Genomic DNA, 18,278 nt, shown 5'->3' with positions numbered 1-18,278 from the left:
ACAGTCGTACTTGACTCGCGAAACCCCCGAACAAATCGCTATGTGAACGTAGCGTCAAAGTCACTGAGATTGCATATTGAAGTATGAACAAAACAAGAAAATTGCATTTTTGTCGGTGAAATATTGCGTTTATATGTATATAGTTGCTATACAATCTTTTTTTGGATAAAATGTGAGGAATCGAATGGTATCCGTACTTATTTCGTTATTGAAAATTAAAAAAAACTTAAATTTTGAAACTTTCAGGTGCTGTATTTTTGTATTATTTCCATATATTTTTTAATATCCACAATATTGTGATAAATTGCTCATTTGCTATCTATTTTGTAGGTTTTGTTATAAAATTCAACATGTGTCATCATCCCTATTGCCATGCCCGTACGGGGCTCATGTTTGAAACTTTTATTTCATAAGATCTTATGTACAACATGAAAGCAAATAAACTACTTGAATACTTGAACCTTGAACACTTCACAGACTTCTTCACTATGTAGGGATGGGCGTTGAGACAAACAACTAGGTTCGAGTATAAACGTATAATGAATTAAATAACACTTACAAGGCCTTAAATACTATAGTACCTATGCGCATGTATGTGTGTGGGTATGGTGTAGTATACACACTACACCTCCCCCCTTGAAGAAAAAAAAAAAAAAATAAAATCTAAAAGTTAATCTATTTTTTTTTTAGTATACAGTGGGCCACTCAGATAAGCTTAAAAAATATAAACTGCATTACAAAATAAGAGATTACATATATAAAAACACATTTATTTCGCTATTACGAGTATAGCAGAAGTTAAAGTCAAATTATAAAGAAAATTGGAAATTGGACTTAAATGTAGCAACAATGTGCTAAGTTTAATGTTTGTTTACACAAAAAATACAATTTACATTAACCTTAAAGATTATGTAAAAAAAAAATTATAATAAAATATTTTTGCATACGAAACATTTTAGTTAGTATTTTACATAAGTAACTAACCTGATAAAAATACACTTAAAATGTAACATTAAAATAATTTTATTTATATAAGAAACAATGCAAGTAGCTATATAATTATCAAAGTGAAAGTAAAAAAAATATGTTTTAAGATACACATGTAAAAAAAAAAAAAAGAAAAGTACAATTAATATATGTTAACATTAATCAATAAAAAAAATCGTTTCTTTTTAGGTACCTAGTTTTTTTTTCTTTGCAAAAAAATATGTCTTTATCCGTGATTATAATTGTTACTTACCTACTTTATGCATATTCATATTATTTTTCTGACGTCAGTTAATCATTATAATTATAGAAGACTCATTTCAATAGTGCCTCTTAAGCGGGCATTACATACTTGTGACATGGGTACACAACGCATATTTCGTGGTCGGCCGACCTTGTAATAAAATTTATTTATTTATTGCTCAAGACACAAGGTATTTTTTTTTTTAAGCGCGCAAACATACTTTATATTTATTCATTCAGGCAGTTCTTTTAACACATCCTTACATTATATCCTTCCATGTGTCCAAGGAGTCTCCACGATTGATGCTCGATCGAATCATGGTCAGACCTCCAAGGATTCCCTACCTGCCTTGTGTCTTGGTGTACCCATGCTAAGCTAATCGCTCAAGGCCGCCTCTCGGGCCACCGAAGAAGCGATTGGCATTTTTTTTTTTCAATTATTATCATTCATAATTTCCCAATCTTTACAACAACAAAAAAACCATTCAAAATCGCAGACAAAATACTCATTCATTGAAAACTTTAACATATATAAGAATTTCAACAACTCTTAGTTGATCAGGCTAATCGTCCTTTGAAAAGCTTACATATATATCAGTTTTCCCAACAACAAATGCTTAATCGCCATCCAAAAATCTAACAAATTTCATCATACCATTTATAACTCTAAAACCAAACCATTTACGTATTTATTTTACCTGTACACTACACCATTCTAAGTACACATACAATAACGAAACATTTAACGAAACATCTACCCATATAATCCATCATTGAAACAAACCAAAACATTCTTTTACCAACAAAACTACATCTTTTCATAAATTCCTATATTATCTCGATACAGTACCATCCCCATATATTTTACTCATTATTATAACGAAGCCACTTCGTAACTCTGTATTAATATGTCACATCCGTATTAAAATGTCAAGTCCGATACACATTATGATTCATAATAATAAATGTCTTAAAACCCAACTAAAATTATCCTAAATTGTATACAATGTTAGTTTAGTATAATATGTATATGGTTAATAGTAGGCACATATTGCGTCGCATTCTTAAATTTTAAAATATAAGTGTGCTAAGTGTTAAGTACTCTTTCTACTTTTTAACTTTAATATTACAACAAAAAAAATATTTGATTCAAAACAGTGCACGACGACTATGAAATTTGAGATGTAATAACAGAAGCTACATACCAATTCCTTATATGTGAACACGCGCCGCGGATGGCGCGCCTCATTTGTAGGCTATGACAAATATTGTATCTAAGTGTAGAAAAGTTCTATTGTTAAGTTAAACAGATGAAATAAAAACACGAAATATTAAAATGAGATTAAATTACCTATACATTCAATTTACTTGGAGCTAGGAAACGTTATGAATATGTGCCATTCCTTTAACCATATTGTTATTTCGTCATCAAGCATACATATTTAATAAAAAAAATAACACACATCACCAAAAACTAAGGAAATTATTATTGAGAAACTATATAAAACACTGTTTCAAAATCCAAGATAGCAATTGCTAATATTACAACCAACGAAAAAGAAATTTAAAATAACTGTTGAATATAACACGACGTTTCCCCGAAAAAAAAAAAGAATGTCATCAACATCAACCAAGTCAACTGCTTATAACCTAAAATAGTCATACTGCTCCTGGCTTTCCCCAAATCTCTCAATTCCATTTCCGATGTAGCGGGACCGTGACAAAATCACACGCCATTCTCCTCGACTCCATCTCCAGCAAGGTCACGTCTGGGTCCCGGGACGCGAACAAGCTCCCTGCTGCAACTTCCAGCTTCACAGGCTTTTATTTAAAAAAATATATAATTTGTTTTATTTTAGTCCATTTCCACTTCTGATTTTTCGCCACTTGTCCAATTTTAAATATTAATATATGTATTTTAACACTTATACTATTTAGTTACGTCCACATTACACATAATGTTTATTTGTCGTAAAACACCAAACCAAAGCAGGGGGGTGTCACTCCGCAGTTTAGGTACATTTGGCCGGCGCGCCCATCGTACAGGCGTATAGCAGTGGGCTGCCGCTCGGTGTGCACGATAGTTGTGTCACGTGGCGCTCGCGCAAAATTGAAAATACACAATGGCTTCGAAACTTACTTCCGCGAGAGTCAGACATGCTATCTTCGGATAAAAAATGTATGTTTACATAATCAACGTTTGTAATTCCTACATATTTATCTTAAAAACAATAAATCAGTGGGTATAGGTATAAAAACTTGTCAAGTGATAACCCCGTGCCGACACTCACAACTCGGTCATAAAACTGCGGCGCGCAAAGGAGTATCACGGTTCGTGCGCGGTTATAAGTTTCAATTTTGCTTGCAGGCGGCGATATAGGTGTAATTTTATACCTAAACCTGACTTTTGTGAAGGAGTGAATTTTCTGTACGGTAGTACTATTAGTTATTCTGTGACCAAAGTTCTATTAGTCTTTCAACCTTACACTTTCACTTTTTCTTGTATTAGTCCTTTTATTATATTACATTTTTTTTATTAACTTCTCCTTTTCATTCAAATGGTCCAATATTTTTCACCCAGGACAACGGCCATTATTTCTGGCTGGCGCAGCGCACCGCCAGTGCAGCACGAGGCCGCACTGGCAGGGTCGCCATGTAGGGATGGGCGTTGAGACAAACAACTAGGTTCGAGTATAAACGTATAATGAATTAAATAACACTTACAAGGCCTTAAATACTATAGTACCTATGCGCATGTATGTGTGTGGGTATGGTGTAGTATACACACTACAACTACGCCATTTTGAAAAAACAAAAAAAAATGATCCTGCTCACAAAATTTCACAAGAACTGACTAAAAAAGGCGACCAGCAGGCGAGAACATGGTTATACGAAAGCATTTTTGTCAAAGCTGAAATGGAAGTTGGGGAACTCGGCTCAAGACCGTTCCGAACAGTCATTTAGGCGAAGTCTATAAGCGAGAATAAGAACGAGTCGCTCATGAACTTGTGAGAGACAACAATTCGCTTTCATACATCTGTTTTGTTAGACAGTGAAAATTTTCCGATAAACCTTAGGAATCAAAGCTTAGGGTCAGAGTCGTCTTCGTATAACGCTCATTTTGAAATTAGAACACTATTATGGTCTGTCAGAAAATGCCCTAAACTTTATGTCTTCTTACCTTAGCAATAGAACACAAACAGTTGTTGTAAACAAAACCCAGTCTAGCGGAGCTGTAGTCCAATTAGCAGTGCCACAAGGTTCTATTTTGGGTCCATTCCTGTTTTTGGTTTATATAAATGATTTGCCATGTATAGTAGAAAATCTTTGTGAAATAATTATTTTTGCTGCACATCATTACTTTTTAAGGTTGATCGGAAATCTACCGATTACAGTGTAATTAACAGCACACTCGTTGATGTACTTAACTGGTTTACTATGAATAATTTGCTTCTTAATGCTAAGAAAACCAAATGTATTAGACTTTCTTTGCCGAATGTTAAACCAGTCGATACTAAAATACTTTCGAATAATTAATGCTTAGAGATGGTAGATAAAGCACTGTTTCTTGGTTTAACATTGGACAAAAATCTACAATGGAGTCCTCATATAGGAACACTGGCTAATAAATTAAGTTCGGCCGCTTACGCCGTGAGGAGAATTAGACAATTGACTAATGTTGAAACAGCTCGCCTTGTTTTATTATAGTTATTTTCATAGTGTAATGTCATATGGTATTCTGATTTGGGGCAAAGCAGCTGACGTACAGACTATAATTGTCTTACAAAAGAGAGCCATTCGTTCTATATATAACTTAAGAGCGCGTGAATCATTAAGAGAACTTTTGAAAGAAATTAATATTTTAATGAATTTTATAGTAATTTAAATTGTATTTTTTTTCCTTAATTTCTCGTAATGCATGTTAATTATAAGATTTAATTTTTTTTAAAGATAACTCGACGGGACACGCCGAGTTTGTTGCCGGTCCCATATTGGGATACCCTCCTCCAATTGAGGAGGGATTTAAATCTCGGGGCAGAGGTGTAGGGTTGGAGCCGGTTAGCTTTATTTGACGTTCATAAGCGCATTGTAATTATGCCTACTTGAATAAACTATCTTTTTATCTTTATCTTATCTTTTATATTTTAAATTGGTCAAGCCATCTGGGACAATGGTAGATGTTCCTTACCTCTTTGGGCGCGGGCGGCGAGGCGTCTGGCGAGGACAGCGGCTGCGTGGCGGCCGACACGTACGACACGTACGCCTCGCTCAGCAGGAAGGCCTGGTACGTCGACTCCGTTATAGCTCGCGTCACCTGGGGATACAAACTTCAATTATTTATCTTGTTAAGGCGAAGGAGCTTATTTATATCGCTGAAGCTACGTGCACTACTCCGAAGACTCGGCGGAAAACTTCTTAATAGTGTTGAATCTTAGGTAACCCAATTTGTTGCAGAAAAACCTCATTAGATTTAGATTTATTTATTTCATAATATGAAATTACAATATAAATTATTTTACACTAATCTACCTACCACCTAAACCCACCTACTAATCTACCTTTAATCTATCTTTTATTTAGATGGTACAAGAGCTCATATCGCATGCCAGTTTCAATACGTTTCGGTATACAATCACCAATGTAACGAAACACTCATGCGAGTTCTTCCACCATCTATCTGATCTTAATGATGAGAGCAAGTTACCCAACGACTAGAAGTCAAGACTAGTATGTATATACATACATATAATGGTTGATTGGTTGACGGAGAAGTGTGATTTGACACCAGTAGCTGAGGGAAGGAGTACCTCCTGCTCCATGCGGTCGAAGACGGTCTTCTCGAGCGGCGCGCCGTCACGCAGCGCCGCCTTCAACTCCGGCATCAGCGCCGCCTGGCGGAGGAACCTGGATACACTAGTGTCATCGGCAGTACCTCCTGCTCCATGCGGTCGAAGACGGTCTTCTCGAGCGGCGCGCCGTCACGCAGCGCCGCCTTCAACTCCGGCATCAGCGCCGCCTGGCGGAGGAACCTGGATACACTAGTGTCATCGGTAGTACCTCCTGCTCCATGCGGTCGAAGACGGTCTTCTCGAGCGGCGCGCCGTCACGCAGCGCCGCCTTCAACTCCGGCATCAGCGCCGCCTGGCGGAGGAACCTGGATACACTAGTGTCATCGGTAGTACCTCCTGCTCCATGCGGTCGAAGACGGTCTTCTCGAGCGGCGCGCCGTCACGCAGCGCCGCCTTCAACTCCGGCATCAGCGCCGCCTGGCGGAGGAACCTGGATACACTAGTGTCATCGGTAGTACCTCCTGCTCCATGCGGTCGAAGACGGTCTTCTCGAGCGGCGCGCCGTCACGCAGCGCCGCCTTCAACTCCGGCATCAGCGCCGCCTGGCGGAGGAACCTGGATACACTAGTGTCATCGGTAGTACCTCCTGCTCCATGCGGTCGAAGACGGTCTTCTCGAGCGGCGCGCTGTCACGCAGCGCCGCCTTCAACTCCGGCATCAGCGCCGCCTGGCGGAGGAACCTGGATACACTAGTGTCATCGGTAGTACCTCCTGCTCCATGCGGTCGAAGACGGTCTTCTCGAGCGGCGCGCCGTCACGCAGCGCCGCCTTCAACTCCGGCATCAGCGCCGCCTGGCGGAGGAACCTGGATACACTAGTGTCATCGGCAGTACCTCCTGCTCCATGCGGTCGAAGACGGTCTTCTCGAGCGGCGCGCCGTCACGCAGCGCCGCCTTCAACTCCGGCATCAGCGCCGCCTGGCGGAGGAACCTGGATACACTAGTGTCATCGGTAGTACCTCCTGCTCCATGCGGTCGAAGACGGTCTTCTCGAGCGGCGCGCCGTCACGCAGCGCCGCCTTCAACTCCGGCATCAGCGCCGCCTGGCGGAGGAACCTGGATACACTAGTGTCATCGGTAGTACCTCCTGCTCCATGCGGTCGAAGACGGTCTTCTCGAGCGGCGCGCCGTCACGCAGCGCCGCCTTCAACTCCGGCATCAGCGCCGCCTGGCGGAGGAACCTGGATACACTAGTGTCATCGGTAGTACCTCCTGCTCCATGCGGTCGAAGACGGTCTTCTCGAGCGGCGCGCCGTCACGCAGCGCCGCCTTCAACTCCGGCATCAGCGCCGCCTGGCGGAGGAACCTGGATACACTAGTGTCATCGGTAGTACCTCCTGCTCCATGCGGTCGAAGACGGTCTTCTCGAGCGGCGCGCCGTCACGCAGCGCCGCCTTCAACTCCGGCATCAGCGCCGCCTGGCGGAGGAACCTGGATACACTAGTGTCATCGGTAGTACCTCCTGCTCCATGCGGTCGAAGACGGTCTTCTCGAGCGGCGCGCCGTCACGCAGCGCCGCCTTCAACTCCGGCATCAGCGCCGCCTGGCGGAGGAACCTGGATACACTAGTGTCATCGGTAGTACCTCCTGCTCCATGCGGTCGAAGACGGTCTTCTCGAGCGGCGCGCCGTCACGCAGCGCCGCCTTCAACTCCGGCATCAGCGCCGCCTGGCGGAGGAACCTGGATACACTAGTGTCATCGGTAGTACCTCCTGCTCCATGCGGTCGAAGACGGTCTTCTCGAGCGGCGCGCCGTCACGCAGCGCCGCCTTCAACTCCGGCATCAGCGCCGCCTGGCGGAGGAACCTGGATACACTAGTGTCATCGGTAGTACCTCCTGCTCCATGCGGTCGAAGACGGTCTTCTCGAGCGGCGCGCCGTCACGCAGCGCCGCCTTCAACTCCGGCATCAGCGCCGCCTGGCGGAGGAACCTGGATACACTAGTGTCATCGGTAGTACCTCCTGCTCCATGCGGTCGAAGACGGTCTTCTCGAGCGGCGCGCCGTCACGCAGCGCCGCCTTCAACTCCGGCATCAGCGCCGCCTGGCGGAGGAACCTGGATACACTAGTGTCATCGGTAGTACCTCCTGCTCCATGCGGTCGAAGACGGTCTTCTCGAGCGGCGCGCCGTCACGCAGCGCCGCCTTCAACTCCGGCATCAGCGCCGCCTGGCGGAGGAACCTGGATACACTAGTGTCATCGGCAGTACCTCCTGCTCCATGCGGTCGAAGACGGTCTTCTCGAGCGGCGCGCCGTCACGCAGCGCCGCCTTCAACTCCGGCATCAGCGCCGCCTGGCGGAGGAACCTGGATACACTAGTGTCATCGGCAGTACCTCCTGCTCCATGCGGTCGAAGACGGTCTTCTCGAGCGGCGCGCCGTCACGCAGCGCCGCCTTCACGCGCGCCTTCAGCTCCTCCGGCATCGCCAGCGCCGACTTGCGGAGGAACCTGATAACATACGAAATTCATCAACCATATATTACAAGTATTACAACCGTAGACATACAGTTCTGAACTTCAAAAATACATACAAGAACAAAACAAGCAGTCCCGTTGATTAAGTTTATTCAATTATTCATCCACCTTGACACTAACACATGATCTTTCGAACCTCTAATTTAAATTTTTAACAAGCAGAAACGTCCGCGAAAGATGCTAGTAAGCTTAGAATAAATTTAAAAGTGGATAAAATTACTGTCTTGGGCGAGACCCAAGAAAACCGGCCAAGTGCGAGTCGGACTCGCACACGGACGGTTCCGCACCATCAACAAAAAATAGAGCAAAACAAGCAAAAAAAAAGCGGCCAAGTGCGAGTCGGACTCGCCCATGAAGGGTTCCGTATTTAGGCGATTTATGACGTATTAAAAAAAACTACTTACTAGATCTCGTTCAAACCAATTTTCGGTGGAAGTTTACATGGTAATGTACATCATATATTTTTTTTAGTTTTATCATTCTGTTATTTTAGAAGTTACGGGGGGGGGGGGGGGGACACATTTTATCACTTTGGAAGTGTCTCTCGCGCAAACTATTCAGTTTAGAAAAAAATGATATTAGAAACCTCAATATCATTTTTGAAGACCTATCCATAGATACCCCACACGTATGGGTTAGATGAAAAAAAAAAAATTGAGTTTCAGTTCTAAGTATGGGGAACCCCAAAAATTTTTTTTTTTTTCTATTTTTGTGTGAAAATCTTAATGCGGTTCACAGAATACATCTACTTACCAAGTTTCAACAGTATAGTTCTTATAGTTTCGGAAAAAAGTGGCTGTGACATACGGACGGACAGACAGACGGACAGACAGACAGACAGACAGACATGACGAATCCATAAGGGTTCCGTTTTTTGCCATTTGGCTACGGAACCCTAAAAAAAAGCAAAAAAACGGTCACCCATCCAAGTACTGACCCCGCCCGACGTTGCTTAACTTCAGGCTTAACGTGAGCCCCACTTAAATCTTTATTTTATTCTGTTTTTAGTATTTGTTGTTATAGCGGCAACAGAAATACATCATCTGTGAAAATTTCAACTGTCTAGCTATCACGGTTCGTGAGATACAGCCTGGTGACAGACGGACGGACGGACGGACGGACGGACGGACGGACGGACGGACGAACGGACGGACGGACGGACAGCGGAGTCTTAGTAATAGGGTCCCGTTTTTACCCTTTGGGTACGGAACCCTAAAAAATTATATCTCACCCAAGACAGTAATATTTCCACTTTAAAATTTTTCGATTCTCTATTTGAGAAACCATCATCGTAGGACACATTATGTAAGAAACGTTCTAAAAGCTGACTGTCATCTGTCAACCTATAGTAATAGAGAACAACTCACACTTATACGTTGAGGCCAGGGCCATACTGAAAGTTTCTGGATTCTGATATATGAGACGACTTATTTTTCTAAGTGGCTGTGGAATTTTTAGTATGCCCTAAGTCATCTTCCTCGCGTTGTCCCGGCATTTTGCCACGGCTCATGGGAGCCTGGGGTCCGCTTGGCAACTAATCCCAGTAATTGGCGTGGGCACTAGTTTTTACGAAAGCGACTGCCATCTGTCCTTCCAACCCAGAGGGTAAACTAGGCCCGTATTGGGATTAGTCCGGTCTCCTCACGATGTTTTCCTTCACCGAAAAGCGACTGGTAAATATCAAATGATATTTCGTACATAAGTTCCGAAAAACTCATTGGTACGAGCCGGGGTTCGAACCCGCGACCTCCGGATTGCAAGTCGCACGCTCTTACCGCTAGGCCACCAGCGCTTTTTCAGTATGCCCTAAGTACTCACTTGTATATGGCGGAGACGACCTGGCGGATCTTGGTCTGCTCCGCCTCCTGGCGCAGGCCCTGCACGGCGAAGTGGAAGTTGAGCCGGTCCACGTGCAGGGCTCCGGCGCCGCCGACGAACTTGCGGAACAGGCGCACGCCCTCTGCGTCCTAGACATATGAGCCCTTTGGAGTACATTCATAGAAACAAGTCCAGCTGTCAATGGATTAAAAAAAAAACAACAGCTGTTCTATTCAGAGACAATTTTCACCAGATTCCGTGAGCTATTCCCAGCTAACAGGCAGTATGGTGAATGTAGGACTAATCGAGATCTCTAATAGATGTTAGAGAGTTCCCATGCTGTGCTTGTGGGGCTATTCATAAATTACGTCATTTCAAATTGGGGGGGTCTGGACATCGGATGATGGTAGCATGACGTAGGAGGAAACAGGGTCATTCGAAGCATGATTTTTGGATGATTTTAGGGGGGGATGAAAAATAGATGACGTAATTTATGAACAGCCCCTGTGTAATACTCTCCCTATAATTAGGGTTGCCAGATCGAAAGGCGCTATTATCGGGAAAACACATAAATTTTTCGGGATTTTAGGACTTAAGTCGGGAAAAAAAACCATCACTCCCTCACCGCACAATCTCTCGCTCCACGACATACAGTTCGGAACTCGAAATCATTGTTATATAACGTGAACCTGTTTTTCGGGACAATTTGCACTTAGTCGGGAATCGGGAACACATGCTAAAAATCGGGAGAATCCCGCCAAATCCCGACCATCTGGCAACCCTACCTATAATAAGTTCTGGCACAGAATAAATAATAGTACTATACTAGGTACAGAAGGTTCACTCTCTAACAAAACGCTACGCGTCTATTACGACAGATATGACCGCTACGTGGCGCAAGCGCGAGCAGCAGGCACGAGCAAGCGTCCGTTCCGCAGCGGTGCACGCCAACTACTATAGCTAGACACCAGAATTGGTGTGGGCCGCGTGTACTTGTAGCCACGGCTGGTTCCGGTGTGTGTTACCCACAGACAATCCAACCTCTAGACATAGCATAGTCGCGCTACCTCCTCTGCCACACATACGGTAGCGTTACTCCATCTTCGAGTCAATCCCGTGCCGTGATTGGTCCGTGTCTTTGAACGGACCAATCACGGCACGGGATTCGCTCACCTCGTCCCCCCGCACCCCCGTATTTTTGGCAGCATCGGTTTCATGAAAGAATTGGCCTAAGCTCAGTGTAGAGGTTGGATTGTCAGTGGTGTTACCTCGAGCAGGTCGTGCAGCGAGCGCGCCCACCGCATGTAGGGCGGCGAGGCGAGCGAGCGCGCCGACTGCCCGGAGCTGCCCGACGACCCGTCCGTCTCCGAGCGCAGGGCTCCGGACGCTCCCATTCTGTACACAAAAACAACAGGTACACAATTAGGGGTCGGACAAAAAGTGCGGGTGACGTCAAACCACTTATAGGATGATTTCAAATAGTATTTTTGATTTTCATAAACAATTATCACTTATCATTTATCAACCTCTTTATTAAACGATATCGCCATTTGAAATGAGTAAGTACGTTTTTGACTGACACATTGTCAATCAGATGAACAATAAATTGACTTCGTTATTGTTTAGCTATTGTATCTTCACGATTATATTTAGCTAAAATTTAGCTATAAAAGTATAATAACATCAAATTATCTTTTTTATTTTTACTAATCTTACCTACTGTTCCCACTTTTGACTATTAAACCTATCTATCTGAGGATCCCACAGACTTGTTCTAAGTGTTCTAACTAGTAACAAGTTTCGTTAAATTTATTTTATTCACTACATCACCCTACCACCTGTATTATTAATTCCATGGATTTATTTACGATTATTTTGTTACTTCATTAATACTACTTTGTTACTACATGTCACACGGAAGTTTAAATACAAACTCAAACATCATCCTGTGTGCAAGATTACGTAATTTTTACGTCATCCGCACTTTTTGTCCGACCCCTGCTGACATTACCAATGTACAATCGCCTCCTAAGACCCTGCGTACAAATTTTTGTACATATCCCAAAACATATTTTGAACTTTAATTGAGTAACTAACGGTGGAACCAAAAACAAAACAAATGCTTCTGGGTCTCAGGAGGATAGGGTATTTTCCTACTAGTCAAATCAGTTACTTTTTTAGAACTGTCAAAATGACTTGCTAATATGGAATTTATATGAAACATTACATCGTGACGTCACGGTCAACTCTTTATATTTCTATCCGATTTATTAAATAGAACTTGTGTTTAAAAATAACTCCTATCTATGTTTTTCTAATAATTATCTGGTGCTTTATTTCATGCATGGTGTAAAATAATTTATTTTAAATACAGTATAATACCCTATTACAACAAATGTAGCGCCTAGGCTACAATTCAATTTCTTTAACGTAAAAAACACAATGTCAAAAATACTACTGTAGGTGTGTATCATAATTTCCAAGAGTGGTCAACGCTAACCTTAATTTACCTGCGCGCTGCGCGTGCGGTCACCCACGCACTGAAGGTGTATTATTGTAAATAGGTCTTCTTCCTCGCGTTGTCCCGGCATTTTGCCACGGCTCATGGGAGCCTGGGGTCCGCTTGGCAACTAATCCCAGTAATTGGCGTGGGCACTAATTTTTACGAAAGCGACTGCCATCTGACCTTCCAACCCAGAGGGTAAACTAGGCCCGTTTCCTCACGATATTTCCTTCGCCGAAAAGCGACTGGTAAATATCAAATGATCTTTCGTACATAAGTTCCGAAAAACTCATTGGTACGAGCCAGGGTTCGAACCCGCGACCTCCGGATTGCAAGTCGCACGCTCTTACCGCTAGGCCACCAGCGCTTCTATTATTGTAAATAGGTACCTATTTAAAACAGTAGGTATTCGCTTTTCCAATAACAAATAAGTATCTGTATCAAAGTCTGTCTGTGCCAAATTGCCAATACCAAAATTGTGGGAAAGGAAACCTACTTAGACATATGTGGTTGTGCGAAGACATGTTTGGAGTGGGTCTTCCTCTCCTCGCCAGAGGCCGGCGGCAGCGACGACCGGTCAGCAAGCTTGTGATCCCAACCTAAAACATAAAGGATACTTAGCAACTAAAATACTTGCTTATCTAAACACTGCGAATAAAACTGCCGAGAGTACAACTACGCATTTGATTGACGTCACTGGAAGGCTACAAAGGAAAACATAACCAAAATGAAAAATGACGATCTCAATAAGAAAACTTCGTTGAGCCCTTTTGGGTACGGGCACAAGCGTAATTCTGTCGCATAACCAATCGCCTCATGTCGATATGCTTAAATAAAATGACTAATGTCAAATGAGTCGGAATGGCGTCGGTAATATCACCTCTAGGGACAGTCAGCAGCAGCAGTTGCTAAGCGGGCGAGGTGTTCAAAATTGCCTTGACGCGCTCTTATTCTCTTAACAATAAAGTCGCGTCAAGATCATTTAGAACACCTCCCAAGCTTAGCAACTATTGACTGACTGTATCAGTTATATAAATTATTCCCAAAAGGCAGCGGTGTAGAAAGCCCTGGCCGTCTCGTGCTTCAGGTAATGTTCCGATCCGAGTACGGGCATAGATACATCGCAAGCACTCATTGCATTAAGACAGTGCGAAAACTCGTATGCGAGTTTGGTCATATTGCGGTATTTCATCGATCTATTCTCTCTATCTTCTCAGTAGTGCTAGAGTTCTCGCACCGTCTATCCGAGCACGGTGAAATGAATGTAGATGACGTACCTTGCGGGTGGCCGCCTATAGGAGTGTGGCTCATGGCGCACAGGCCCTGCTCCCACCCGCGCGCTGCATGGCGAGATACCACCTGGGAACAAAACATTAGCTCAAGTTAAAACTATTATACAAACACTGCTTTTTTACCTCGTAAGTCCCGGCGTACTTGTACAAGTACAAACCCTAGTCTTGAAACAATTGAAAAAAAAAAACGTTCCAAATTCAAAGAGCGCCAAAATTGGCCTGGGTTTTATGAAGACTAAGAACAGTAAATAAAGACACGGCCTGAGGACCAATAACCCGCATTCCTGCGTTAATATCTACTATCTAGCCATTTATTTATAGTAATTACAATTCACAAAGACGTAAGTCTAAAAGCGTAAGTTAGGGACAGTAAAATAAAATACGTAATTTAATTGTAAGTGATTATGAAATGACAAAGACTGGGGCGTGCCTTTCTTTCTTGGATTGAGACTAATGTAGGCTATACATACATGCTACCAAAATATTTGCTACCTTAGTACAAGCAACCATTGTATAAAACAGTTTATTTTATTGTAAACCTTGATGCGAAGCATTTCTACGCAAACCACCCATATCTATTGACATTCACGCGTCTCAGAGAAACTGTATACCTGCGGTCGTATAGACGCCTAAATCTTATTTTATTTCGAAGAATTGCTATAATCATCCAATTATCACGATAAATATATGTGAAACATACATAAAAAATGATAATACACTAAAAAAACCGTTTCTTTACCTACTCTTTCTATTATATTCAAATTCAAAACTATTCTTTGCTTTTGTTTGGAAATCATACTTTTGATTTTTGTATTTTAGTCTCACAAAGTACAAATTTAAAATTACTAAACAGTTTGTAAATAACATTTTACTCCTTTAATAACTGTATTTAGTTTTGTTTCACCCATGGATATCCACAATATAATAAAAGAGAATGATGCATTATGTCCGGAATCATAGTCATTCAGTCCGCATCACTAGAAACCACCAAGCCACCAAAAAAAATCAATACATCACACAATGAGGATCATATCCAGCGTCACAAGTATTTGTATAGGTTGGAACGGGACAACAATAAAAAAATGAGATGGCAGACTGAAGTCAAGAGTCTCCGGCATCGATCGGAGCCCAAGGTGTCGCACATTCACCAACACAAATAGCGGGCAAACTATTTATAAGCTGGCTTACCATCACAAATTAAAGTATTAATAACACTCAATATCAAATATCAAACATCCCTATGTAAAAAACAATATTTCATAGCAAGCCCAGAAATTTATAAAATTCTCTTTCAAAAATCATCCCATAATGTATTGCAGAAAAACTTAAATATAATAAGGGCATGTCAAAACATATTAAATCATAACTTCACGGTTCAATAAACAAGTTATGAAAGAAAAAACATAGGGGCAAAAAATTATAATAGACCTTACCATGTTCATTGTGCATAAACAAACAATACACTGAGGTAGCACACCAGTTAGAGGAATTACTTTTCAATATTATAAGATGATCTTTATTAATATTTGGGATAAAAAACTCTGAATTGATTCCGGCACGACTGCGCAAAGCAACCGCTGTGGTACAAGTGATCCGAGCAGAGGCTGAATGCTCCGCACAATGGGTCCGTAGCTGTGTAGCTTCGGACCCTTACCAATTATGCAGTGGTTGCATTTATGATAGGGTTTAATGTTATTGTCGATCAATAACTTGCAACTGAGATTAGAATGGAATGTATATTTTGGTGGATTAACATTTTTTTATGTATAGAAGATCTAAGTTTGGTTATGCACATCACTACTAAATGTTATGAAAACAACCAAAAATGCGTGACTCAAGGCCAGTGAAAGTAAATTTAGAAGGTTTCATTATACAGTTTTTATCAAGCTTTTAAAACACTTTTAGGAATGTGAATGTGTAACACTTGAAAGTGTATTGTTAGCTATACCGCTAGCAGTAACTGTATCCAGTATAAAATGCGGTTCCCATTGATGAAACTCGAGTCTCGGGACAGGAAACAAACTATAAACAAACTTGTCACATTTCGTAGCCCTAACTAAAACAACGCCTCGCGACACCAAAACACTGTTTATTTCCTACTCGGATATCTGAACACTGCGAGATAATCACTGTATCACACCTTATGCTAATTTAGATAAATGGGAATGGTATTTATCCTGGAATCATTAGCTGTTTCGGGAGACAATATTATGGCTTTATGACTAATTATGAGTGAAACACTGCAAGGTCTTTGTTCTTACTTGTTACAACAGTAAAGGCGGCCGCTGCGGAACCAAACGGACGACATTAACAGAAAAGTTTCTTCTAAATTAATAATAAATTAGCTTGGTTTGGTTTTGTATACAACAGTGACACGAGTTTGACAATCAACCAACCATGACAGACAGCTGTCAACTAGCGCCCTCTATCGACGACGCCTCGAACCGCGGTAGACATCAAGAAGCATGCGACAAACGCATTTGCATACGTTGGAATACTTTCGTATAGATGGCAGCACGAACTGCGAAAAATAATATAATTATGGCGGGAAACTGAATTAGAATGTAGGCTGCCAAATTCGCGTTATAATAATAAATAAAAATATTTTAGTTGGAACACTAACCTGTATTGCAGCTTAATGCCGCTGCATTGTGATATCTTTTGTGACGGGACGGTGGTGAAATAATTTATCTGCAACAAGTGAAATTATTTCAACTTAATCTGCGAGATCTTAAAAAAAGTGGAGACCACTTAGATTGTCAAAGTAAGTTTCTTACAAAGTTATTTCATTATATTTAGTCATGAAACACCTAGTCCTCTATCCATAATTAAATTAACACACCAATAAAATAGGAATATAGATGTTGTCAGTTATAAAATTTACTTTTGGTGTTAATTGTCTAGACGGGTACGCGGCTTATTGTGCCATAGTCACTATTACTTTATACAATTCACATCTTTTACTACTGCCTACGTAATAAATTTATCGGATTCGTATCGAATGGCAAAAAAATCGAAACACCTAATTGAAAGGCCAGTTTTTTGTATCTAATTATCCCACAAGGTTAAAATGGGTAAAATGCACAAAATTCAAGGATTTGCATATTTTTTTAGCAAAAGAATGTCTTGCAAGGCGCAAAAGCTTGATCAATTGCAGTTAGATGTTAATATGGGGCCAAATAGATATAATAGGTAATGGATATGGATTATCCAATCCATTAAATATTGAATATTAATACGACATTTGGCGATTAATAACCTTTTTTTATTTATTTCAGTTCTTACAACATTTAAGTGTTTTGTAATTTGTCAGGAACAATAATCGATTCAATACCAAAGCCTTGGATCAATTAATTTTTTAAAATTATAACCTCTATTTATTTTGTTTTCACTCGTTGCAGTCTTGGTTGAGGTAACCATATTCCTTACCTACCTAATTAGTCACAGCATTGTCAGCATTATTAAACTTTATATTAATTTCCCTTTACAACAAAACTTCATGTTTACATTTTACAGTCACAGTACCTTTCAATATGGCCAATGATGGCTGACCGCGGCCCGCATTAATTGCCTAATGTCCCACCACAATCCCCGACAACGATCAAAAACGGCTTACTCCCGTCCGAACCCCGACACACATACGCCGGCCCGATCAGAGATGGAACTCCAAATGGGAAAATTCAATTAGTGTAATAACAGCGCGCAGTTCCATTATACCAATCAAAGGAAAACCGGAAAGTTTGCGCACATCAAAGAGTCGCTTAGTGCGTGTGTAATGACTGCTTGGGGACGGGATCGGGTACTGGCAATGGTATATTTATGGAATAGGCTCATATAGATGATCCCTTGATACCTGCACATAGAGGATAAGTTTCTAATTTTTTGAACTCTGATATTAGACTGGAAGCGCTAAGACACTTTAAGACAGGCCAGGTGAAGCGGCTAGTGGATTTTTTTGGATAAATAAAACAAATCTGTTTTAAACACACACAATTTAACTTTACATGCAAATTTAAGAGCCTAAAGATGCTTGTAATGAGAATAAGAACTTACTACTTAATTGGTTAATAAAAAGCTTTAAATCTAATAAGGTCTACTTACAAATGAGCA

At 41.5% G+C, this 18,278-nt stretch overlaps 1 protein-coding gene across 4 annotated transcripts in view; it reads right to left on the bottom strand.

Annotated features, from left to right (window-relative positions):
• LOC134651189 (axin) overlaps positions 1-18,278 on the bottom strand; it is a 98,065-nt gene that overhangs the window by 9,244 nt on the left and 70,543 nt on the right. For 2 of the 4 annotated variants that reach the window (XM_063506237.1, XM_063506240.1), the window contains exons 3-9: positions 16,792-16,859; positions 14,154-14,235; positions 13,373-13,475; positions 11,642-11,768; positions 10,374-10,522; positions 8,414-8,528; positions 5,420-5,545 (exon numbers count right to left, since the gene is read on the bottom strand). In XM_063506237.1, the coding sequence (XP_063362307.1) occupies positions 5,420-5,545; positions 8,414-8,528; positions 10,374-10,522; positions 11,642-11,768; positions 13,373-13,475; positions 14,154-14,187 (654 nt within the window). In that variant the 5' untranslated portion in view covers positions 14,188-14,235; positions 16,792-16,859. Of the gene's footprint in view, positions 1-5,419; positions 5,546-8,413; positions 8,529-10,373; positions 10,523-11,641; positions 11,769-13,372; positions 13,476-14,153; positions 14,236-16,429; positions 16,657-16,791; positions 16,860-18,278 lie in introns of those variants that run through there. The other 2 variants (XM_063506239.1, XM_063506238.1) reach the window with 2 other exon arrangements.

The sequence above is a fragment of the Cydia amplana genome, chromosome 9 (assembly GCF_948474715.1).
Source record: "Cydia amplana chromosome 9, ilCydAmpl1.1, whole genome shotgun sequence".
Taxonomy (NCBI): domain Eukaryota; kingdom Metazoa; phylum Arthropoda; class Insecta; order Lepidoptera; family Tortricidae; genus Cydia; species Cydia amplana.
This window is presented reverse-complemented; position numbering and strand designations above follow the sequence as displayed.